General features: G+C 49.8%; 1 protein-coding gene across 1 annotated transcript in view; it reads left to right on the top strand.

Moving 5' to 3' along the window:
- WNT9A (Wnt family member 9A) overlaps positions 698–25,322 on the top strand; it is a 53,644-nt gene continuing 29,019 nt past the window's right edge. Inside the window, exon 1 of the mRNA XM_021387209.1 lies at positions 698–853. Within this exon, the coding sequence (XP_021242884.1) occupies positions 759–853 (95 nt within the window). The 5' untranslated portion in view covers positions 698–758. The remainder of the gene's footprint in view (positions 854–25,322) is intronic.

Here is a 25,322-nt window from a genome sequence, read left to right on the forward strand (position 1 = left end):
CCCCTTGCACAGCTGCCTGGCTTTTGCAGGACTGCTGCTCAGCCCTTGCACACCTGGCTCTTGCACGGCTGCCTGGCCCTCTCACACCCAGCGCTTGCACACTGTGCCCTTGCACAACCGATGCAGCACACGCAGCTCTTGCACAAGGCTCTGGCACAGAGCCCAGTGTTGGCACACACACCTAACCGGAACTCGCACACCTGCTCTGTCCTGTCCCACCCACCCTTTGCACACGCAACCCTTGCACAGCCGCTCACCTCTTGCACACTTGCCCCTCGCACACCCACCCCTTGCATGTCTCGGCCCTTTGCACACCCGTCACTCACAACACCCCACTCGTGGCACACCCATCCCTCACCCGACTGCTCACTTCTGGCACACCTGCCCAGACGCGACACGCTCACCCCTTGCACACCCATCCCCTTGCACTACCCCGCACCCGCAGCACACCCAACCTCGCACAACCCAGCAAAACCCAGCCCGTCCCCTCCCAGCCCTCCCCCCGCCCCTAGAAGCGGAGTGGGCGTGTCCTCCCCACCCCTAGGCCACGCCCCCACCCCAGGCCACGCCCCCTCCGCCCCCTTGGCCCGATCCCTCCGCCCCATTGGCCACGCCTCTTCGGTTTGGCCACGCCCCCTCCCCGCCCCGCCGCCGGCCGGCCGCGCTCCTCCGGCCGCGCTATAAGAGGCGGCGCGGGCGGCGGGGCTGCAGCGGGCGCGGCGGGGGAACGAGATGAGCAGCGCCGGCGCCGCTGCAAGATGCTGGATGGACACGTCCTGCTGGGATGGCTCTCCTCCTGCGCGCTTCTAGGGCTGCTCGCCTGCACCCCGCGGCCCTCCGCCGCCTACTTCGGGTAGGTGCCCGGCGGCCGAAGTCTGCGCCCCTCGCTCTTCTTTACGATTTTTTTTTTTTTTTTTTTTTCTTTTGCGTAAGGGGTTATTGCACCTTGCTCGCTCCGAGGATGCTGCTTGCTGCCGGGAAGTGCCCCGCATCCCCTCTGACAGCGTTCCCCGGAGGGTCTCCCGGCTCTAAGCCCCGTCGCCTCATTCCCTCGGCCCCTCTCTCTGCACCCTACCTCGCACCTCGTCCCAACCGGCCCCGGCGGGGTGGGCACGGAGGCAGCACCCGCTCTCCAGCGGGGCAGGAGGCTGTCCCCGGATGCTGCCGTGCTCCCACCACCGAGAGAACCCCCCAAAAAACTTATTTTTCCCCGCTGCTGTAAACTTCTCCTTCTTTCTGCTCTGAGCACAGGTGCTGGCAGACCCATTGGTCCCACCATCGCTCCAATGGGGCTAGTGATATATATATATCTTTTTTTTTTACCGGGGGACGCATGCTGCTATCCTCATCCCGCTGTCCCCGCCCTGCCCCGATGTCTGCTCCCCGAAAAGCTGGGGGGTGGGGGGGGGGCTGCGTCTCCCCGCGCTGGGCACGGAGCCGCCGCATCCCGCTGCCCGCAGCGCTCACCTGTGCGCGGCCCCGCGGCCGGCAGGGGGCGCCATAACTCCGCGCCCGCTGCGCGCTGCGCAGGTGGATCCGCGCCCCGGGCCCGGACTGCGCTGAGCGAGCCCGTAAACCCCCTATAGAACCCCATAAAAACCTTCTAATCCCCTTCTTTTACTGCTTTGCAGAAATTGAACCCCCCTCTTTCCCCATCTTAGCCAAGGGTCTGCTGGCTTTTTAGCGTGCTGTCTGCGCCTCTTTGCTTTTTTGGGGGTGTCTGTAGGGTGTGTCTTAAAGATTCTGCCCCCAGGTGGGTGGTGGTCCCCAAAAATGGTTGGGGAGTGGGGTGTGAGCAGCTCATTAACCCTGCTTTCCCTGGAAGAACGGTGCTGCTTGCTTCTCTTTGGGATGTTGCGTTGTGACCGCTGGTAGGAGCCACTGGACTGGCCCCAGGGAATGACTTGAGGTTTTCCCCCCACTTCTTTCCAGTAAAACAAATCCCGGTGTCGAGGCTTGTCCATTGCCTGTGGTCTGGCAGAGTTTTCCAAGCAGTGCTACTTCACATCTTCTCTTTCCAACTCGAGAACTGCTTAACTTCCTGCCGCTGGGGCTGCTTTCACGAGGAAACCGCCTGTTCTGTGCGTGCAGGTTTTTGGGAAAAGCCCTTTCCCCTGCTGCAGCTCGTGTATCTGCCGGAGACCACCAGCACTGCGCAGTTGTACTGTGCCTCGGGGACAGATGGGGCTCGTAAGGAGCTTGGCTGTAACTTTCCCGTTAATCCGAGCGGTGCTGGTATCTGCTGTAATGCAGCAGGTAACTCCTTCCACTCACTTGGCTTCTAGGATTTTGCTGCTGGCCTCGTGGGGCTGGTGTGGGGTTTGAACTTGAGAGAGCAGCGTGCTGCAGGGTCTGGTGTCCTGATTGCGCTGGGTAATTCCCCGGGCCCCAGGACAGCTGCTGTTTCTGGTTTGAGACTCCCTCGCTGGCAATAAGGTCGGGAGAGGGGATGCTGCCAGATGTGTGCTTGGCCAGATGGGCTCTGAGGCTGCTGCGGTGCAGAGAGGTTTGCTTATGCAAAGCGTGCTGCTCTCAGCTCCACAGAGGAGGAGCAGCATCTGCTGCCGATCTTTGTCCTTCTCAGAGATCCCCCCCTTGTTGAGGATGGGGGGGAATACCCCTAGTGGGGTTCGGTGCTTCTGCAGGTGCCCTGTGGTGGTTGGCATTTGGCCTTCTGGTGATGCTGCTGCTTAGAGAGCAGTAGCCACGTGCATGGAGGATCTGCTCCAGGTGTTTATTCCAATGTGAATCTTCCCCTATTTTTCCCTTTAAAAATTAAAAAAAAAATAAAATTGCATGCACCACCCTTTGTTTGCTCAGGGACTGGAATACTGAAGTGGGCTTAAGGAACACAACCCCCCCCCTTTTCAGGTATGGGAAGGGATGCTCCATCCACGATGTCACTGGAGCCACCACGATGCTTTAGTGACCTGCTGGACCCTCTGCTCTGGGTGTCAGCATCCCTGGCCGTGGGCAGATGTCACAGTGTGGCTGTTCCATCTGCAGTCTGATTGGGGGGGGGGGGGGGGATAGGGACAGCTGTCGGTGATCTCTTCCCCTCCCCATCCCCAATGTCTTATTTCAGGGAAAGAATTCAGTGTCTCCAAATGCGTGGCCTGCCAGGGAGTTAGTGCACGGGGACAGAAATCGGGCACGGCTACGTGATAACGAGATTGTGTCAGCGTGTAGTTATGGATCTGCAATGCTGGGGGGGGCAGATGTGCTGTAGCTGGAGGCTGCCTGGTTGGGATGTGCTGGAGGATGACCCAGGCCTGGACTACAGCAAAGCTGCAGTGCTGCTGATGCTCAGAGAGCAGAGCTGAGTCCCTGTCAGCACCTGCTCAGAAGGGACCCGTGAGCCCAAATTGTGGGAAAGCAGAGGGAGGGGGCTGGCTTCGGGGATGTGATGTAGCATCTCCTAAGCTTTATCTGATGCTGTAGAGGAGAAAGCGTGCCTGGAAAACTATACAGGAGCTGCCTTGTGCAGGTTCAAAGTTGCCTGTCAGGATGCCTGATGGTAGGGGTGCACTTCAGGATAGGAGCATGTATGGGACATGGTGTCTATGCTGATCTTACAGGGGAAGCGCTGCCTGGAGACGAGCACATCTGAGATCTGCTTGTTGCAGTGCACTGCCTGCTTCAGTGCTCAGCCTTCTCCTCTGCAGCTGGGCTGCCTTAAAGCTAATTTCCACCCCAGGCTGGCGGGGATTGCTTGGAGCAGCCCCAGAATGCTGGGATCCCTGGGAAAGCATTGCATTTCACTTTCCTCCCCTTCCTGCTTCTCCTGTGCCTGAAGATCGGGGTGAGGGTCCCTCCCTTGTTGGGCTGGGGGCGGTGGGAATGCCACAGCAGCATCTGGGCTTTAGAGGTGGCAGATGACAAGATCAGCTGTGCTGGGGTGACAGGAGGGTTGATTGACTTCATCCCGGCGTGTGTGCAGGATGGAGAGCTGGAAAGGAGCTCGCTGCCTTCCTGAGCTGTCTGCTCCGTGGCTCTGAGCTCGCAACCTGTTGGGGCCATAAATCAAATCCCTTCTATTTCTTTCTGGGTGTTCTGATTTACAGCTTGGCTCCATTTTGTTACACCCCCCCCCCTTTTTTTTTTTTTTTCTTTTAGCTGCAAGTGTTGTTTTCTGCAGCTCGGGGCTTGCTCTGCTTTCCTCTGGTCCCAGAAGGAGCTGGGCAGCTCTGCCCCCTCTGCAAACACTTGTCAAGACGGGTAGTAATGTTACCAGTGGCTCATGCTTACATAGTGTTTATATTGACAGATTGCAATGTTCTTCATAAATGTAACTGATCCGTACCCTGCACGCAGGCAACAGGAACCCTGAAATGCTTGCGTGGGGGAGAGGGAGGGAGGGGAGCATAGCTTGCCCTAATTTACCAATGCACTGCTACTGAGAGCGGGTTCTATACTGCACGGTGGGGGTTTTGGTGCAGGAAGTGCACAATGCTGTTGTTGCCCATGGTGGGTGCAGGACTGATGCCTGCTGCTGGGGTGGGGGGTTGTCTTCTGAAGAGTGGTTGAGGGAGCTGGAGTTGTTCAGTCTGGAAAAGAGGAGGCTCAGGGGGGTCCTCATTGCTCTCTGCAGCTCCCTGAAAGGTGGCTGTAGTGAGGTGGGGGTTGGCCTCTGCTCCCAGCTAACGGCAGCAGGATGAGAGGTGATGGCCAGAAGTTGCACTGGGGAGGTTCAGGTTGGGTGTTGGGAAAAACTTCTTAGAGTGGTGATGCAGGCTGCCTGGGGAGGTGGTGGGGTCATGGTCCTTGGAGGCGTTGGAAAACCATGGAGATGTCCCCTGTTCATAACCCCCAGCGCCACAATAGTGGTGGTAGGTGGACAGTTGCACTTGGTGATCTTAGTAGCCTTTTCCAACGTTAATGATTTGATGAAGTGGGACGTGCTCTTCAGCTCACAACCAAAACTCATGAGTAGTGAACTACTGTGGATGTCCATGTGCTGGTGACCACCCTTTTGGGGGTCTGAGCTAGCATGAGCTCCTCAGTAGGGTCACTACAAGTGCATGGCATCAGCTGGAATGCCACCTCCAACGAGACCAAGCCTATGGATGCTGCCTCAGCCTGCTGACACAGAATCACAGAATTACAGAGATTGGAAGGGACCTCTGGGGATCCCCATTCCACCCCCCTGCTAAAGCAGCTCACTGCCATAGGTTGCTCAGGAAAGTGTCCAGATGGGCCCTGAATACCTCCAGAGAAAGAGATACTCACATGGCTGTCACACGCCAAGAATTTCTCTACCTGTCACTTGATGGTAGTGTGGGGCCATGCACCCACCCTGCAGCTCTGAACGCTATGAATTCCTGGGAAGCCACCCGGAGCCAGACCGCCGTGCTGTGCTTTCCAGACATGCTGGCTGTCCCTGACGCGGCTGAGACGGAGCAGCTGGTTCACAGCACAGCCCAAAAACAAAACCTGGGCTGGGGCAGGGAGAGAGGAATGCAGCTGTCAGACACAGCTGGAGCACGGGGAGGCTGGAGGGCCATCCCACCCTGTTGTGAGGAGTTAGTCTGCTTTTTTTTTTTCTTTTTTTTTTTTTTTTTTCTTTTTCTTTTTTCTTTCTATTTTTTTTTTTTGAGACGGTGGTGTTGGATTTGAAGTGCTGGATTTCTGGGTTTGCTTGGGATAGAACGGGTGGGCTTGGCTGCTTTCCCCCTTCCTTTAGGGCTGTGTGTGTTGTCATAGAGTCACAAAGGTTGGGAGATTCTCAGTGGTGATTCTACCACTCCCTGGGCAGCCTGTGCCAATGCATCACTGCTCTTTCTGAGGAGAAACTGTTCCAACTATCCAACCCAAAACTTGTTTCTTTGCGGAGGGAAACCTCATCCCCAGAAGAAGCATTTGCTTTGTAGATGCTTGAAAGTGACACTGGAACTACTGGAAAGGGTTGTAAGGGTGATAACAAACCCAGGAGCACGCAGCATGGCTCTACATAGAGGGAACCTGGAAGCTCCCTGCAGTGCCAGCGAAGGATGGAGCAGAACTGCTGCTCCAATTAAGTAGGTCTTGGACTTTGTGTTGGATTCACCCTGTTCAAGATGTGAGGATAACAACCCTGTACCTCAGCTTCCCTTCTCTTGAAGGAGGTATGAGGCCATTGAACTGAGAGTAAAGGTGAGCGCTGTACGTAGCCTCAAATACTGCATGTTTTGGCTGGGACACCACTGCTACAGATGACTCCTGGGGGAGAAGATGGCTTGCTGAGAGATTAAATGCATATTTGGCAAAGCAGGAGGCAACCATTGACTTCCACTAGTGTGTCTGCTGATGCAGAACTGGAGACCAGGGATCTATAGGACTCTGGTCGCTTGGTGAAAGGCCTGGTCAATGATTAACTTGCTTTCTGGTAGCTGCTAACAACAAGAAAAGGGAGTCCAGCCCCACAACCCCAACACAAAAAGCCCATGAGTGTTTAATAATTAAAGGCCTTGTGCTTTATCGCAGGGTAATGAGAATTGCCTTAAGGCTTATTCAGTGGTAGGTAATTGAATTAGGTTGTGGGATTGGCAAAGGGGAGGGTTAAGTGAAGGTGTGGGAGACGGCATGGGGAATCTAATGGGATGCTCCTTGGCTTGACTCTTGGTTTGACTCTTTCTGACTGGGTTGGGCTTTGTCAGGCTTGGCTTTTTTTTTGTTTTGTTTTTGACTGTTTAATCTTATCTGCTTGTTGATATAATTCTCTCTTGGAGAAGATGACCCTGTCCCTGGGATGCTCCTTCCATTTGAGTCGATGCCAATAACGTTTTCATGGTGTTTTTCTTAGTGAAGTGGTGATAATTAATGGCTCCTTGATTTTTTTTTTTTATTTTTCTTTTGGTGGAAGAGCCAAGGCAGAAGACATGTTGAACTAAGGTATCTGTGTGCATGGAGAGGTCTGAGCACCAGAGGTGGTACTGAACTGTGGAGCATCACCAGTGCTGCCACTGCACAAGGTGGTTCCTGGTGCAGAGCTGCAGAGGGCTGGTGGGACCCAGAAAGCTCAGAAGTGAAAGCATCTCCTGACTGTGCTGTCTCCCACTTTCATCCCCGTGAATCCCTCTTAAGAGGAATTTTAGGTTAAAAAGGAGCTTTGTCGCTTGAGGAGAGTTTGAAGAGCATTCTCATTGGGGTAGCCTTATGGGAGGAGCATCTTGAGTGTTGATGAGTAGGTCAGGCTACCAGAGGTGTGAGGACTTCTCCTCCTGTGAGAAGTTCCATGTGGATCCTCTGCTCTGGTTACATGGAGCACCATGGCATCTTCAGCATGTGGGTTAGATTAGGTCACTTGAGGCCTGCAGAGCACTAATGGGACAGCTCCACCCCAATGTTTGGTATATTTGATGGGAGAGGACTCAAAGTACTGAAACATCTTTAATCTGTTGTATGTGAAGGCTCTTCGTGTCCAACCATACATCTGCAGCTATCTCCTGGAGCCAGCACTTTGGGTTGAAGTACATGTTAACCCTTTTTCCCAGCCCCTGACAGGCAGCAACCTGCCAGATTCCCAGTGTTTTCCCAAGGATGTGTGGTGTAGAAGCAAGAGCTCTCGTGTACTTGGCTTCTGGCTGCACAGTGCCAGGCCTCTGGCTCCCCAGTATAAGAAACAGCCTTAATGCCACTGGTTTCTCCATCTGAGCAGCTCTCAAGCAGGAGGAAGCAGCAGCTCATGCTGGGAAATGCTGATGGGGGACTGCTGTCCTTGCTGCAGGACCTGGACCAGCACTGACTGAGCTGGGGAGGAGCTAGAAATGATGGTGCTGGATGGAAAGGGTTAACCCTTTAGGACCTTTTTTTTGACACCCAGTTTCAAGTTTTCCCCTTCTTTCTCCCTGTTTAACAGTGGTTTTTAAGGCTCCCTCACATTGTGGCTGTAAGTGCTAATGAGCCTTATCTCTTAAGATACTGTCATAAAATACGCTCATGGAGTTTATCAGCTCGGTAAGCTTTACATTTTATTGTAATGTGTGTTTGCAGTGTGCTAAGTGGAACAGGGAGTATTTTGTGACTACATGGTCAAACACAGCAGGTACGGGATTTGCTTTAGCTGATAGAGTTCTTTGCAACAGAACAAAATATCAGAATAGGTTTTTTTTCCTGTTTCTAATGGATCAAACAGCTCCTGAGTGTGCTGCATGGTCTTCAGTCTGTGACCTTAAATCTTTCTCCTGTAGGATGGTGGGGGGGGGAAGGGGAGATTTGCAGGTTGAGCTGCTGAAGGATTCCATGCGGGGGGGGGGAAATGATGGGTTAAAAAACCAAAAACTCTTCCTTTGGCAAGAACACAGAGCAAAGCAAAACAGCGCTTTGATACATCCTCTGTAGAACATGCAAGCTCAACGGTATCTGACATTAATGCTGAGTCTGTGCTGGCTGGAAGGTAGCATGGAGTGTGCAGCTCATGTTGATGAGATGTCATGAAGTATGGGAGCTGGCGTGAGTTCTAGGAGCAGATTCGTTTGGCCTAGCTCATTAAAATAGCATTAATTGGATAGGCGGATGCTCATGGAGCTTGGGGAGAGAGAACTAGATTACTCGGACTTCTGCGTTTGCCTTGCACTAGATAGACAAGTTTCACAATGGCAGTGAAAGTTTCCTTTCTTGGAAAAACTGCTCAGAGTGCTCCGGAGACTGAAGTAGCATAACCGGCCATATGATGTGCACAGCAGGAGGTAGTTTCTTGTTGTGTGGCTTCCTCTAGAAGTGAATGATGGACTGAGATGTACATAGGAATCTCTGAGCTTAGCTTATAACCATGTCAAATGGCCCTGCTCTGTGGCTGAGGAGGTGCTGGGAGAAACGAGCAGGAGCTGAGCCAGGGCCTTGGTCTGCTGTTGGGAAACCTCTGAGGCCAAACTGTAGAGCAGCCTCCCAGAGCAGGTAGGGTCAAGAACTGCTGTGTCCTAGACCACGTCCTTCTGGGGAAGGTCAGCTCATGAATTCAAGAACTAGCTTCTATCTCCTCTTTGTCTGCTTAATTCTGCTGGACTGTAAGGATGGGAGGAAAAAAGTTTATTCTGATACAGGTGAGGGTGTTTCTTGAATGTCCTCTGGGTGATGCCTCTACATGTAATGTGTAATTAGGTGAATTGAGTTCCCCAGGTAAATTAAATTACTTTGATGCTTGGTGTCTGTGGTTGACGCTGGGGTGCTCAAGAAACCAAAGCTGGAAACCCAAGTTCTTGTCAAAGAACTGGTCCCAAGTCTTCTCCAAAGCATCAGCATTGGCTTTGGGGGCTCTCCTGTGTCTTCAAAAATATCTGTCCTATCCTCGACTGAGAGCAAATAATTACTCTTTAAACTGCACCTCTACCAAGTGTTCTATGCTCCCTGTTACCATCAGTCAGCTGTAGGTGACAGCTTCTCCAGCCCTGCACATGGGGACACACTGCTAGGGTGTCTGTGGGAGTGCATTGGTGCTCTCTGCCTGACCTTAGACTCTTGACTCTTGTAGACTTGGCTTTGGCCTGGTGTTACAAGAGTGCCTGCTCCGAAGTGATGTGCTCCTGGCATGTTGCTCTCATGACTTGCTTGCTGCCATCTGGTTACTGAGAAATGGCACTGATGGGCTGCCCACAGCTAATTCCCAGTGTAGACCTTGCTCTGTGCACACCCCTGCTGAGTTGGGTGCATTGTGTGTTTTTGTTATGGTCAGCTCAGGCCTTTAAATATTCTCACTGTAATTTTTCTCTCTGCCAGTTGATATTTTCTTAATTGATACGCTTATGCCTGGTATTGCAATAGAAGTCAGGCAGCCCTGGGGAGCATAGCTGCACTGCTCCAAATTGGAGGAGCTGGTTCTGCTGTGGACAACGGTGCAGTGGATCTCTTGTAGAGCTTCCCAGGACTGCCTCCTAGGATTAGTGTTGGTGGGTGCTTGGAACACTTCACCTTGGCAACTTGAGACCAGTCTTCTGTATGTTCAAGTAGTGCACCTTGAGCTGGACTGAGAGGGCTGAGTTTTACCCTGGTGACCAATATAAATGCCTCATTTATGAGTCAGTGCTGAGGCCTCTGCGGGCAGGGTGATTCTGGGGAAAGTGCTCTGCGTGGCCCTTGCCCTGGAGATCCCTGCTCTGCCTGCAGAATGGGTCTTGCCTGCAGGACTGCCCGATCCTTTACCAGATGGCTTTCAGCACCAATGTCAGGTTGGGTATTAGGGAAAACTTCTTCTCAGAAGGAGCCAGCATTGGCACAGGCTGGAGGTGGTGGAGTTACTGTTCCTGGAGGTGTTAAAGAACCGTGGAGATGTGGCACTGAAGGACGTGGTCAGTGGGCATGGTGGGTGGGGGTTGGGGATGGACTTGGGGATCTCAAAGGTCTTTACCAACCTGAATGGTTCTGTGAATTCTTGCTTGAATTTCAGTGTCTCCTGATTGCATGGGCACAAGTCATGCATGGACCCTGAGTGATGGGAAGCTTGGGTGGGGGCATTGTGAAGTACTCAGCAAGCAAACAAAATGTGCTTCCACTTAGCCAAGCTTACATGAGTTAAGCTTGGAGGCCTCTGCTTCAAAATTCTTAGCTCAGTTCTCAGACATAAGCATCTCAAGCCAACCAGATAGGAGGAAGTTTGTGTACCTCTTTCAGTTTCCTCAGTGGAGACTTCTAGCATCCCTCCTAAGATATAGGGGCATCTGCATCACTGCAGCTCTGTATGCCCCTGCCTCTTGCAGCAGCCCAATGTGCTGAGCTGCTCCCTTGTATGTGGCCAGCTGGGAAACAGCTGAGTGTTGTTGCATTTAGGATGCCCCCGACATGGGCAAATCCTTCTTGCACTATCTTAATGGTGTTGGCTACGTGAACCTCTCCCAGAGCCATCGACTGCAGTGGGGTGGCACAGCTCAGAGTTCAGCTTTCAGGCTGCTGTAAGCCTTGCTGCCCCACAGCCCTTGGGGGCTGCCCATCTCCTCCTCCAAGAAACCCAATCCTGAAGCCCAAACCCCTCTGGGGACAGTTCATCAAAACCGATACTTTATTTAACAGAACTGACTTGTTTTGCTTAATCTTGACAAAATTCTTTCCTTGCCCTAATCCTCTCCCAGTGTAAGGTGAGATCCCGAAATACCTGGCAAACTAATAGTGCAGCTCTTTCTGCATCTCGGGGCCTTTCTGTAATCAAAAGTGGGAGGGGGCAGGGGTGTTTTTAGCCCCTGCCAAAGATAAATCTTCTTCTGGGAGCTAGCGGGGAGCTATTTCCCTGTCTGTGGTTAGCAAGCTGATCTGACAGGCCAGAGGTGAAGCATCCACTTGAGCTGAATTACCAAAGGGTCTCATCAAAGATAGAGTGCTTCCTATGGCTTATTAGCATGGCTGTGTTGCATCCCTGGTGACTATATCTATCTTCTGGCTTGTCTCATGTTGACTCTGGAAAATCCAAAGGCTTAGCATGAGTTTGGGGTGGGGGGGGTAGGTGCTGACCCCACCTGCTCCAGAGATGGGTGCTGTGAAGCTGCTGGGCTGCTCTACAGGATGCTGTGCTTCATCTGCTGCTGGACAGACCCCAGCATGGGGCAGATGGTAGCCTTATCCAAACAGGTGCTTGTGTGGATCTGCTTACTCTGCTAGCCTTCTTCCAAGTGACCCAAAAGAAGCATCTCCAACTGGTCTCTGATCCATCTGGACATGTTCAGAGACTTAGGGTGACTTATTACCCCATGGCTGATGTCTGTGCTCCCATCACCTGCATGGTTTTGGGTGTGTGCCTAAAGCTCAGGGTATTCCAGCTTGTGTATCAGGGCTGTTACTGAGGGAAGAGTCTGTAAACAGAGTCAGGGACTCAATGCGTGTCTCTTGGGTAGCTGGGCTCTTCTCTGGACCCCTGAAAGCTGCTGGACTATGGACCATGCCTTTGATAGGACAAGAGGTAATGGCCTTAAGTTGCTCGGGGTGGTGGTTCATACTGGATATTAGGAAAAATTTATTTTCAGACAGAGCTGTCAGGCATTGGATCTGGCTGCCCTGGGAGGTGGTGGGGTCACCGTCCCTGGAGGGGTTCAGGAACCATGCAGATGTAGCACTGAGGGACATGGTCTACAGTGGTCACAGACATGGTTGGATGAGATGACCGTATGGGTCTTTCCAACCTTAATGATTCCATGATAAAGAATGCCAGCGTTTCTCTAAGCACCTGATGAAGCAGAACGTTCAGATGAGACTGAGGCTATTGCAGAATTAAAGGAGGTGCCAAAAAAAAATGCATGGGAAATCCACTGTTTGCTTGGTGATCTCTGAATTTCTAAGGAGCAGGAAAACCCCTAGGTTCAGCCTGAAGGATCTGTCTCTGAAACAAACCTTGTAGCTGAGGCTTCATTTTAGGCATGAGTTACACCCACTGTCTTCTCCCTGCAAGGCTCTGCGGGATGCACGGATGGATTTTGTGCAGCTGCTGCCTTTGCATAGAGCATGGGCAACACATTGCTCTTACTACTGTCAGCTGCCTGAGCGCCTCTGTTTGTGTATCTAAGACTTGAAGGCTGGCAAAGGAAGAAATCTGACCAGTGCAATGGAAACCTTCAATTCCCCGCAGTCCCAGGAGGAGCGGAGCAGCTCCAGGCTGGGGTGAGGAATGAACTCTGTTCGTACACTGCCTCGCCTCTCCAGGAGGAGCAGCAGCCAGGAAAAATATCAACAGTTCCATTAAAAAGTCTGCTGGTTTGCTGAAGTAGTGAAATAAACATACCTGGAGGCATAACAGCTTGAACCACACAGGAAACATTAACTCGAACGAACACACGCAGGCTTGCTCCCTCTCCCCCTGTGTATCTACCCGATAAAAACACCGTGCGTCCATGGCAATGTGTAAATCAAACAGCAGCTGGGGGGATTATTCTTAGCTGGGGGAAGAACGGGTTGGGATCAAGCAGGGGCTCGGTGCTTTCCTAGAAAGGCAAAACCTGCGTGGAGCCTGGGCTCCTGGTGCTTCTGCCTACAGCAGCAAAAGGGGGATGTGGGGGGCAGTTGCTCCTTCTCCCCTTCCCTAGTTCTGCTGGGGGGGCCTGAAGTCGCTTTGCTCCAAGCGGTTGAAAATTTGGGGTAGGAAGCGCATCTCCTCAGGGGAGATCTGCAAGGCAGATGTGATAGCACCAGGTGAGAAGGCAGCAAGCTGTAGTTGTTCATATGGGGCGGGGATGGGTTGTTCAATCCTCCACTGAGCCCATCGAGCATCTTCTGATGGGGCAGGGAGAGGGATGACCACCGTTAGTGAGCTCTGAGCGTGGCCTGAATGAGAGGTGCCAAAACTTCTTGGAGCACCAACCCCGTTCCCTCAGCTGCCCGCAAAAACAGCATCCCCTTGGCCATACCCGGCATATGTGGCACGCAGAGAAAATACACGTGGAAAATGCCTCTGCTTGCAACCAGATGGCACCTGTCAAGCACAAGTAGACATTTCTATTACAGTAGCCTTGTTTGAGTGTCTTGGAGCACTCCCAGCCTTTGCACAGCAAAATAGCGCAGCTCTAGCTGTCCTCCCAGAGGCAGATTGATGTGGTTATTGCATGCTCCAGACAGTCCGTGCTCCCAGGCCTCATCTGCACAGCCACTTAGCACAACTAATCCGAACTGACTTTTAAAGTGGATTAGTTCAATTACTCTTAACTAGCCCCGGTGGAAACGCTCTCCTTGGGGATTAAAGAGCCTTAATTCACTTTAACACACTTGATTTCAGTGCAAATCAGGCTAAACTGAATTAAGAGCACTTCAGAGCCCTGTGCAGAGGCCGTCCTTCAGAGCTGATGTGGTTTAACCACCCCACTTTGCATTCCTGTGCTGAATTCATTCCTGTTAGCCTTGCTGGAGTGTCCCCTTACAGATGGCGAGCATAGGCAGCCTCTCAGATACGGAGCTACACGCACATTGCCAGGCTAATGCACGAACCAGCTCTTGTGCAGAGCTGTGTCAGTGTCTCAAAGTGCCTGGCCAGAGTGTGCTGTAGAGATGTTTGTCCTTTCTTCTGTGTTTTTCCTTTTCCAGGCTTTGCTTTTTGAAATTCAAGTAACCAACCTCTTTGCTTTATCACATAAATGCAGGGCAGTGGGTCACAGCAGTTTTCCTCTGCTGTCCTTCACCCCCCCCTGGATGAAGTGGCAGTGCTTCATCAGTGGCATGTTTCCTCTTGAAGATGAGCTGTGGTGGCAGAAGTGCTCGATCCCTGTTTCCCTGAAACTTGAATGAAAAATTGCCTTTATGGCAATGGAAGGTAATTCTTGCCTTGGAGAGAGTTGAGCAGGACAGGGGCTTTCTCATGGGTTTTACCCATCAGGTGACGTGTGTGCTGGGAGGCAGAGGGGAATCCAATGCTGATCTGGGGATAAGATCCCTGAACAACGCTGGGAAATGCTGTCACAATTTTTCCCTTCCTCCTGACCCTAAATGTCCTAGCTCTGCTTCCTGGAGGGATCCTGCTGCTGCCATCAAAGCACATGCCATTCTGCATGTTGCTGCTTTGATGTTTGTGCTACTATGTCACTGTGCTGCTCCTGCCTTCTTCAAGCTTGGCTGTGAGATGCATGCAACGTTAACGTGGATATTTGCTGATGTAGCCCTGCGTTACGTTTAGTTTCTCTGACTAAATTTCCTGCAGCAGTGGTGTAAAGCTGTAGTCCTCTGTCTGTGTTTTGGTGGTGACATCTAATGAATTCAGCATTGAGCTGTTGAGTCCTAGAATCGTTTGAGTTGGAAGGGAACTTAAGGGCCATCTAGTCCAACTCCAGTGCAGTGTACAAGGACATCTACAGCTCAACCAGGGTGCTTGGAGTTGTAGTTGACCTGCTTTGAGGTACAAGGCCACTAACCTCATCTTTAGCATCTCTTAAGATTTTCTGGAGTCTGTTGCTCTGTGCGGTACTGAAAAGAATAGAACTGCTGGCCATCGAATGCTTTTTGCGTAAGATGTGAACTTCACTTCTGAGAGAATACCAAGGCCTTGCTGAAAGGAGATGTGTCACCAAGGTGCCAGTCTTCACTTGGAGGTGATGCTGCTTCCGTAGAATCATTCAGGTTGGAAAAGACCTCTAAGATCACCAAGTCCAATCCCAACTCATCCCCACCATGTATGTCAGAGCCATATCTACCCTTTTCTTGAATGCCTCCAGGGGCAGTGACTCCACCACTTCTGGGAGCAGCATTGAATGATTTAATAAATAATTCTGCTTGAGATTGCAACTTCTTCCACTGTGCATTATATCTCCATTGGGCAGAATGACAAAGGTACTGCTGGAGCTGGCTCTTTAAGTGGGTTTTCAGTAGGGGGAAGAAATATGGTAATGTTTGAAGTCTGCTTCCTGTGGTCCTGTGATGTGAGAAATGCTGTGCTGTAGTACCCATGGGCTCTGTGGGGTTTCCTTGGTTTGATTGCAGGCTGTGAGGATTGACCATGTCTTTCTGCTCCTACAACTTGTCCAGAGGACTGGGACATATTTGCTTAGAAAACGTTCAGCTTTAGAAATGAGCTAAACAGTATCAAAATTGGGAGCAAGAGTCAAATGGTGAATTATTGCTGAGAGGATTTTATGGCTTTTTGTGATTTCATGTTAAGTGCGAACCTCAGAAGTTGAATTCTTGCTGTAACCAACTGAGGAGGTGGAGGGGCGAATGGAGGATCTGAACAGGACTAAATCTCTGGCTACAAGGATGGGGTTATCCAACAGATTTATTTGCAGACTGAGCTCTTCTCCTGCTAAATGTTCAGCAGGAGCAGCACCTAATCGTGTGAGGTGGAAGGGATCCTTAAGGGTCATCTGGTCCAACTCCCTGCAGTAAACAGGGACGCCCACAGCTCGATAAGGTGCCCAGAGCTCCATCCAGCTTGATCTTGGGTGTCAGGGAATGGGGCACCACCACCTCACTGGGCAACCTGTGCCAGTTGCCATGACTGGCATGGAAGACCTCGCACTTGGTTGAACCTCATGAGGTTCAGCTGTGTCCACTGCTCAGGCTGTCTGGGTTTCTCTGAGTGGCATCCCATCCCTAGGTCATGTTGACTGCACCACGCAGCTTGGTGTCATCTTCAGTCTTCTCAGGCACTTAGAAACATATGTTTAACAGAAAGATGGTGTTCTCTTTATATGTCCTGCTTAGTGGATTCAGACTGGCACGTTCCTGGGCCCTTCCTGCCCTATTTTCAGCCGTCTCTGGGCACCCTGTGGGCCGCTGCACTTAGTTGCCAGCGTAATTTGGTAAGGATTTGTCCATTCTAATGGCTTCTTTCCCACCTCACTTTTTAAAGCTGTTCTAAGTCCAAATTGCCCCAATCGTGATATGCAAATTTTAAAAGAAGAATTGCAGCCGATATATTTTAATATTCTTAAGGGTGAGTGGCCCCCTGCTTAACGTGATAAATTTGGACAGCTTTTCTTACTAAGGAAAATAGAAAGCCTTCCAAATGAAGAAAATTATGTAAGCAAATCCGATGAGTGTGCTCTAAAATTAAACCTGCCTTGCAAGCTCTGGGGCCTTCAGTGTGAAACCGGTGAGGACTATTTTGGGGAGGCTGAAAAGTCCTGCTGGGGCATGTCCAATGATGTCCTGAAATTCTCTCCCTCCATCGATCTATTTGCCCATTTGATGCGACCAGACATCTGTAGGGACAAATAGGGACCATCCTTGTTGTGAGACCAGCTCTCCAACGTTGTAATTGAGCCACATGAACTGTTTAGCCCTAGAAGCACTGACTGACTTGTTCCCTGCTATCCTACCATGCTGCATCCTGCTCAGAGCTGTGAGGTTGGATGCAGTTGTAGGTTGGTGTGGCTACGCTGGGGTGGAGCAAAGCAACCTCTCATCTGTGATGTCTGGTATGAGCTTCCTGTGTGTGGAGTCTGCAAGCTGCAAATGATAAGGAAAAACAGGGAGATTGAGACCGGATATAAGGAGAAAGTATTTTATGAGAAGAGTGGTGAGGCAGTGGGACAGGTTGCCCCGAGAGGTGGTGAATGTCCATCCCTGGAGATGTTCAAGGTCAGGAGGTGGGGTTCTGAGCACGTGATGGAGCTGTAGGTGTCCCTGCTCATTGCAGAGGAGTTGGACTGGATGGCTTTTACTGGTCTCTCCCAACTCAAATGATTCTATGATTCTAGTGCCAGATTCCCTTCCAGTCTGGGGTGGGAGAAGGGGAGACCTCTGTCTCTGTGTGGTCGCTAGCACAGTATCTCCCACCGCAGCAGGGGCTGTCTGACCTCCTTCCTACCGTTTGTGCTGAGGTGGCTTTGAGCTTTTGCTAGGCTGGAGTGATCTCACGGGGTTCACGGCACTCTTGGCTGCAGCCAGATGTAAACACCTGGAAAGTTTTAGCGGGGAGCAACCCTCACGTTGTGCTTAGTTCTTGTTACGCCCCATAGATCTGTCAACTCAGCTGCTAAAGGTATTTCCATCTGGGGAAAATTCTCCCCTAATTCTGTTTTACTCTGTTATTTGCAGACCGATGACAGGTTTCTAGCAAACACAAAGCACTTGTTAGCGTTGCTATCCTTCCCCTTTGCCTGAGTCGTTCGTTCTTTCTTGGCCCCTGGTCCTCCTGAGCTCTTGCAGCCAGGAGACACTGACATCCTAAATGTGCAAAATACAAGACGGATAAACATCTTAATCTTGCGGATGCTTCAATCTAAATGTTTTCTGAGGCCCTCCTTCCAGGAGGATTAGCCGGCAACGACGTCTGAAAGGTCGCAGCCTTCCCTCTGCTTGCGGTGCTGCTCGAGGAGCTGAACGTGTGAGAAAGCTTCAGCAAAGGCCTGGGATGCCATCGCCATTATCTGAGGCTCCAGGGAGCATCTGTGCGTCCTTAGGCTTTGGGCATTCCTCTTGGAGCTCTGCCTGCCTCTATTAGCCATTGTGATAGCGTTGCCTGGAGCGCCCAAATGTGACATGTATCAACTGGCATTTTGGCTGTGCTACGTGTAAGATTTTTCCAGTGTTGGTTTATATCTTCTCCTCCCCACCCCCCCCCGCAAAGTGTGCGCATATTACTGTTATGATTTATTTTCAGGCTGTAACCTGGGTTTTATTGCTTGAAATACTTTGGAAACTTGGAGGGTTTTTTTTAATTAGTTACAAACCCTCTGTAACTTGGAGGAAAATTCCAACGTGAAGAATGCTTTTGATTCACAAAGAAATTATGTTGCAGAGCTCAGGTAGAAAGGCTTCCGCTCATCTTTGTGTTATTTGGGCTTGACTTTCCTTCCTAAGGCTGCCATTTCCATTGATAAAGTTGATTTTGCTTCTTGCCAGCTCCGGAATAGATCAGAGCTCGTTACCAAAACATCAGGACTATCCACATGGATATCCTTTGCTAAAAACTGTGTGGGAAATCATGAGTGTCGGAAACTGTCAATTGCTTAAACTCTCTCAGAGATGAAATGAATAAAGTATAAGCTTCCCCCCCAAAAAGTGTTCTTGAGGATGTGGTAGTGAGTCTTGCTGTGACAGGTTATTCCTGCTGTATGCCTCCTGGTCAGTCTACTCTTGAATTTTAGTTTTGGTATTGCTAGTTGCTCCAGCTGCCTACCCAAGTTCTATGCTGTCGGGGCACTTGCAACCACTGCTATTTTGGGGCTGGAGAGCGGTATGCTAGAGGGATTTCTTTCTGTACCACTGAGAAAATCAGTGTTGCTCTGGGGATCGTGGCGGAGAGAAAGCTGGCGAAGCCAACGAGATCCTACTCCTCTTGCTCCTGTGGTCCAGCCTGCAGGACTGACAGTGGCCATGGTTGGTGGTTTTCAAGAAGGGAGGTGTGAGACATTTGGGCTCGCATCCCTTGGGGAGCAAGTTGGGGAACGCTGGATGTCCCCATAACCTCGCGGAGGGCTTGGCGGAAGACGTGTGCTCTTGCAGGGACGAGGGACGATGGCTGGGAGCGAGATGGTTTTCTTGACCCCAGGCCAATGGGAAAGTCTCAAGTGCAGACGAAGAAAGGGGAAAGGGAACTTGATACTAGCTCCCAGGGAAGGACGTACAATCTGAGAGAAGGACGCAGCCAAGTTTCGTCGCAGTGCTATCGGGTTTCAGCTTGCAATTTAAATAGCAACACTGTTTTTCAGTGATTTGCTTTAATTTGCTGGGAATTTTTACATTTGTAGGAAAAAAAAAAATACCCATAAAGCTTATCTTGGTGCATGCGTCTTTTTAGGTTTCAACTTAAGCTCTCCTAATTATTTCCCTTCAGACATAACTCACACTAAATGGGTGTGCAAGGAAAGTAGAGTTGGTGGTTCAGCTTGCTTTGGAATTTTGTCTTCTACACACTACGTAGTATTGAGCAGACAGCTCATGTCCCACCTTCCCTGTGCTTTAAGAAAGTCTGGTGGGGAGGCTTCTTCATAGGCAAATTCCTTCTTGGCTTGGAATATCAGTCTTTGCTCCTACTTCAACGTCACTATTCAGTTTATGGGATTTGGCTGTATAGCTGAGTGTCTTTATGACACTTCAAAATCACATTCTACCAACCTGATTCTTTTTTTGAACCCACTGACTCCAATTCTGATAGGTTTTGTTTACTTGAGTCCTGTATCATCCTGGGGAGGATGACTCAATCTCTAAACCCACTGTAAGAGGTGGGTTGTGAGAGTGTGAACCCACATGCATTTTAAAGACAGATGGGAGCTCCATTTCAGGCTGGAGCTGTTGCTGTGGTTGAGAGTAGCTCTAATGAGCACCTGTTGATAGAATAGACTGCAGAGGGGGATCTCACTGTTTGGTGCAACAATCATGTTGGGATGTGAAGGGCTAACCTGAAAAGGAAGATACGGGCTGTTCATGAAGCCTTGGAGCAAAACTACATTACTTAAGGTTTCTTAATTTGTCTTTGCCCATTTGTGGTGTTTCCATATCAGACAAATTCCACCAGCACTAAAACGTTGTCACAAATGGCTCAAAATTGATTTTGTGTACATGCCACACATCTCCTGAAGGTATGGGCAGGAGTCCCTGAAGGTGCTTGTCTCTAGTAGTGCTGAACAGAAATTTCTGACAAATGCGTGTGAAAACTGGCTAATCTTGGTCATCTCCTTTGTGCATGCAGACTGCAGCAGAACTTTTTGTGATTGCGTGCTAGTTTTATCCTGTAATGGTTTGGCAATTACTAAGTATTTCATTATTATTCCCATTCACCATGTAGCCCCAAGGCTTGTTGAAAACATGTTGTCCAGATTCTGTACTCAACTGAAAACATATTTGGTTCCTTGTGGGTGTTTTAAAGATGCTGAGACTCAGAGCTCACAAGCTATTGAGAGAACGCTTATCTTGAGCATCCTGTCTGATGCTGAAGTCAGCTTTCTTTCCATTATTTACAAGCACTTCAAAGTATTGTGGCTCATCCCATGTTTAGTTGTCATTACAGAAACCAGAGACTCGGAGCCTGGAAGATGAGGTGTGCTAATGAGTTGTGAAAGGCTGTAAATGCTGTTTGACTGAATTTGCCTTGTACAGTGCCTTGCTTGAATGAATTTTAATTTTCCCAGATGACAGTCATCATAGTTGGCTCTTCCTATGGTCCCCTGCCTTCTTTCTGGAAAGAATCATTCATTCTGGAAGGAATTGGAACAAGGTGGTAGTTTGGAAGAGGATATCTATCTAACACTGGGCTCCTTTACAGAATGTGGTCACACAGCTTTTTTGAGACAAAAACTGATTTATAGAGCATGCACACAATTATGTGGATGTTTCGTGGCCCTTGAGTGGCTGATCTGGAAGTCACTTGTATCACTTTCACTTCCAGTTCTCAAGATAGTTCACAAGGAATAATTTAAATCCAGAACTTTCAAATCTCCATCTCTGTTTCACAGGTGGACTCAAAAGCATTCTGAACTCAAGGCATTTAGGGTTATAGATCGTAATTAATTTAAATGAGATGTTAGCTAAGTGTCTTTGTGAACCTGGGCAAAACTGATGGTCTAGTTCTGGGCTGGGAGATGTATCTTGTATTTTCAGACCACACAAGCGATTCAATGATGAAGTACCAACCTAGGTCATTTTGTAGAGGTGACTGCAAGAAATGCGCTGCTTGGGTTTTGTTCTTCCACACTGGTTAACTGCCAGATGCGTAGATTTAAGGGGCATCTCTCAGAGCTGATGAAATAGGTATGGTTTCTCACAGCCAACAGGAATCTCATGTCATTCATAACGTTTCTCCCTTCAGATGTCTGCAGGCAATGGGAAGGAGTTGGGTCGGAATAACATTGTGTAGCTCTGCATTTGTTGGGACTTCGATGTCGAGCATGCTCAACTTGCAAATCAAAGGACTTCCTCTTCTGGCTTGCTATTTCTGAGGTCCTGCTTCACTGGCAATGCTTGTACCTCAAGGCCTGCTGAGCTTCTGTCCCAATTTCATGAAGCATACATCTCACGGGGCTGGGGAACTATTCTCTGCAAAATAAATATGGATGCAACTGTGGCATCCCATAGTGCTTCATCTTTATGTCCAGTCTTGGCGAGGTTCTGTTCCTCCAAAAAAGAGCTTGAAATCCATCAAAATGCTGTGAAGAACAGCTTTCACACTTGGTGAGGATTGGGCTCGTGAGGTGACATAATATCCAGGAACACAAGAGCCGATTCAATTCTTAATCTTGGTGTAACAAAACCACCTCGTGGTTTCTGTATTTGGGTTGATCTAAATTGGGATGGCAGCAGTTCCTGAATCCAACAGCTTTGGGCTATTTTAGGTGGTGAAAATCTGCCATTGGCACTATGTAAGGCATTTATAAGTAACAAGCTAATTATGTAAAATGCACACTGTCCACTTGTTAAGATCTTCTTAAAGTTTCATAATCTAATCAGAATTTGCTATGTATAACACTTGGCTTGTTGTCCTCCCCCCTGCCTTTTTAATACAACTTAGTTGGACAGATGGATGATCAATACAGGAAGGAAATGCTTTCCTTAATACTGGTTTGTTGAGTGTGACCCACATACCTTTTCTAATACAATGCATAAAGGATTTTTTTTCAATTCATGAGTGCAAATGCATCGCTCTGGAGATGGATGGTATGCTATCTCATCTGCAGAACAGCAGAGAAGAAAACTTTGGGCCTCAGTGGGTTTTAGTATTTTCGTTAATTTGTCTCTTTACTCATATAAACTCTATGTAGTATAATAAAAGGATGTATATGCTGCAGTCTCAAAGTTACGAGGTTGGCACTAGATGATCTCTAAGGCCCATTACAACCCAAGCTGTGATGCCACAATAAGTATCCTGAGGGTATTTACTTGAAGTGCTGGCTGAGGTAGTTCTGGGTGAGGTTCACTTTGATGTTCTGTAGTCCATTTAACTTCTAAAAATTAGGATAAATTTCTTCTCAGGAGGGGTAATGCATTGGCACAGGGTGCCCAGGAAGGTGGTGGAGTCACCATCCCTGGAGGTGTTCAAGAACCGTGGGGATGTGGCACTGAGGGACATGGTCAATGGGCATGGTGGAGTGGATTGTGGTTGGTCTTGATGATCTTAGAGGTCTTCTCCAACCCTCATGATTCTATGAGAAAGCAAGTGAAGATTCTCCAGTAGTACAGGAGTATCTGTTAAAGATATCTTGGCTATCTATGTCAACGTATTCATTGTAGGTGATTAGCAGTGCCCTTGCAGGTGGAGTAGAAGACAAAAAAGGGTTGTGACATCGGTTGGTTTCACTGGAACCCATTCTGTATGTGGGTTACTTCAGCAAGAACACTGTCCCCTGTGCTGGTGATTTATCCCTGTCTGAAAAGCCTGGCACCTTGGCCAGAGCCAATTTGTTTAGCTGGAGACCTGACCCTCGCAGTCTCATGTGGAGCTTGGAAAACCTCAGGGCTGCAAAGCTTCTTCAGGAAGACATTAATGAGTCAACTTTTGTCATGGGATGGCCTTTGTGTGAGAGCCTTTGAGTATCTTGCTGTCTAGTTCTGTAAGGAACTAGGCTCTGTGCTCCCAGTTCATCCCCACAATCCCTGTTGGGGCTCAGAGTGGGGATAAGAGTGTACCATCTCATCAGCACAGTGTGGCTCTCGTGCATCCTGCCCTCTCCAGTGCCCAGAAAGTTTGTTTTTTCACCTGTTTAGTTTTTAAACCTTCCACGAGGATAATGTGACATTAGAGTGGAAAAGCTATCACTGCTGTGCAGGGGAGGAATTGCAGAGCCGTAAACTGCTCCCAAAATAGAGCAGATGATGTGTCAAACCGCCCAACCATCTAAATACTCCATGAGCTGACCTCCATGCGATATAAAATAGGGGTGGGTGAAATGTTTTGAGAGGAGGGAGAGGTGAAAACCCCTTCAGCCTTAACCTGCACTTGTTGCTAGAAGTTGTCGTTTATCCGTAAGTTGTTGAGGAAAATGTCAAGGTTGCAGCTGGGACTTCCAGGTCTTGAGCATGAAAAAACAGGGGCTGGGGAGGGAGGAGAAAGCAAGACAACAGGAACTTGAGCTGTGCCAAGGAGCTCTACGTTCACTGTGCTTTCCTCAAAGGCTTCTTCAGCCTTTCAGCCCCCCCAGCTTTTGAGATTTCGGTGTTTGGTGAATAATCTTTATTTTATTGCTGTGCTGCTGCGTGTGCCTGCACGTAGGGCTATCCTCAGGCAGCGAGGGAAGCTGCTGCGTTGGCTACGAGGAGCTTCTTCCCCTGCTGCCAATCTCTGTGGTCTGGGCAAGGACAGCTCCATAACTGCGGCATCTGCTGAGAACAGAGAGGGCAGTGTTCGGGATGGACAGCACGATTTATATGACAGACGGACCGGGGAGGAGGAGGAGATGGGGGCGGGGTGGGGGGAAGGAAGAAGCCAAGTCCTGTTGCGTGATGTGCACCGGGGAGCTGTTAAATTTGGGAGATAAGGCATAACAAAAGGCTGGCTGAGGTGTTAGGGAGACAAATGGGCAATTCATTACAAAGTCAGATGCGTTCCCTGGCAGGAGTGGGTGGGAGAGACTGACACTAACACATGCTGGCCGTGCTGGCGCTGAGGCCGTGCGAGGCATGCCCGTGTCCCAGAGTGCTGGGGGTGCCCGTGGGTGGAGGGCTGCCTGGGACTGGTGGGGCTGTGGAGGTGGGGTGGGCAAAGTGAGCGTGGCAGCAATAGTGGAGCGAGGGAGGTGGTCGTCCCCCCACTCTGCTCTGCCCTCGTGGTGCCCCCAGAACAAGAAAGATGCTGAGTTGTTGGAGCGAGTCCAGAAGAGGGCCACGGGGATGCTCAGAGGGCTGGAGCACATCTCTTTATGGAGACAGGCTGAGAGAGTTGGGCTTGTTCAGCCTGGAGAAGAGGAGGCTACGGGGAGACCTCGTTATGGCCTTCCAGTACTCAAGGGAAACTTATAATCAAGGGGAGAGCAACTTTCTACGTGGGCAGATAGTGATAGGACAAGGGGGAACGGTTTTAATCTAAAGCTCTCTTTTAGTTTAGATATGGGGAGGACATTCTTTACTCAGAGGGTGGTGAAGCACTGGCACAGCTGCCCACAGTGCTACCCCATCCTTGGAGGAGCTCAGGGCCAGGCTGGATGGGGCCCTGGGCAGCCTGAGCTGGTGGGGTGTTGGAACTGGATGGGCTCTATAGTCCCTTCCAACCCAAACTGTTCTCTGATGCTGTGGGCTGAACTGAAGATTTCTTCATCCAAGTGTGGACATCTGGAGAAGCCAAGGAGAAATGGGACAAGTGATATCTCCTGTGTGGTTCGGGCAGTTAGTGGTGTAAAGGTTTCTGGAATCAGCAGGCTGCGTTTGGGTGCTCATGTTTAATCACCCACCTGGGTGATTAATCCCTTTTGGAATCTATTTCTGTATTTAAATTTTTGGGTTTCACAGCAGTTGGTGATAGAGAGTCTTGAAGTTAAACAATACACTATTGAGGGTCAGGGAGGGGGGATTAGGGTCTGAACATCCTGCACTTACTATTTTATTTTATTTTAATGCTTTTCTGGCCTGAGTCAGCATGTTGGATCCCTATAAGTGTTCCCTAGCCCTGGGCAAGTAAGTCTTCAGGGTGTCAGTAGGCTTCATGCAGAAGACTGAGTGTTGGAGAGCCAGAAGCATGGACAGGAGTTGTTCCAGGCACTGGAGCTGCCCAGGTGAAGGAGTGCCCTTAACCTGTGTGTGATGGTCTTTGATGTTGTCTTTGTAAAGCTGCTGGAATGAACATAAAGGAGCACCAGTGCAAAAAGCGTGATTGGAAAACATCTGTGAGGTTTTCTTTTTGGTCTTCACTCCTTATATTTTGAATACTAAATATCCTTTGCTAAGGGCAGCTCTCCCCAGACAAGGGAAGATACCAAGAAAGTCCATGAACTTTGGATTTCCTTTGCTTAGAACGAGAAAGCAAAACTGCTGCTTCAGTTTTATATCATAAATGAATTTCTGCCTCTTAGGAATTTGAT

Source organism: Numida meleagris, chromosome 2 (genome assembly GCF_002078875.1).
Source record: "Numida meleagris isolate 19003 breed g44 Domestic line chromosome 2, NumMel1.0, whole genome shotgun sequence".
In the NCBI taxonomy this organism is placed as follows: Eukaryota; Metazoa; Chordata; class Aves; order Galliformes; family Numididae; genus Numida; species Numida meleagris.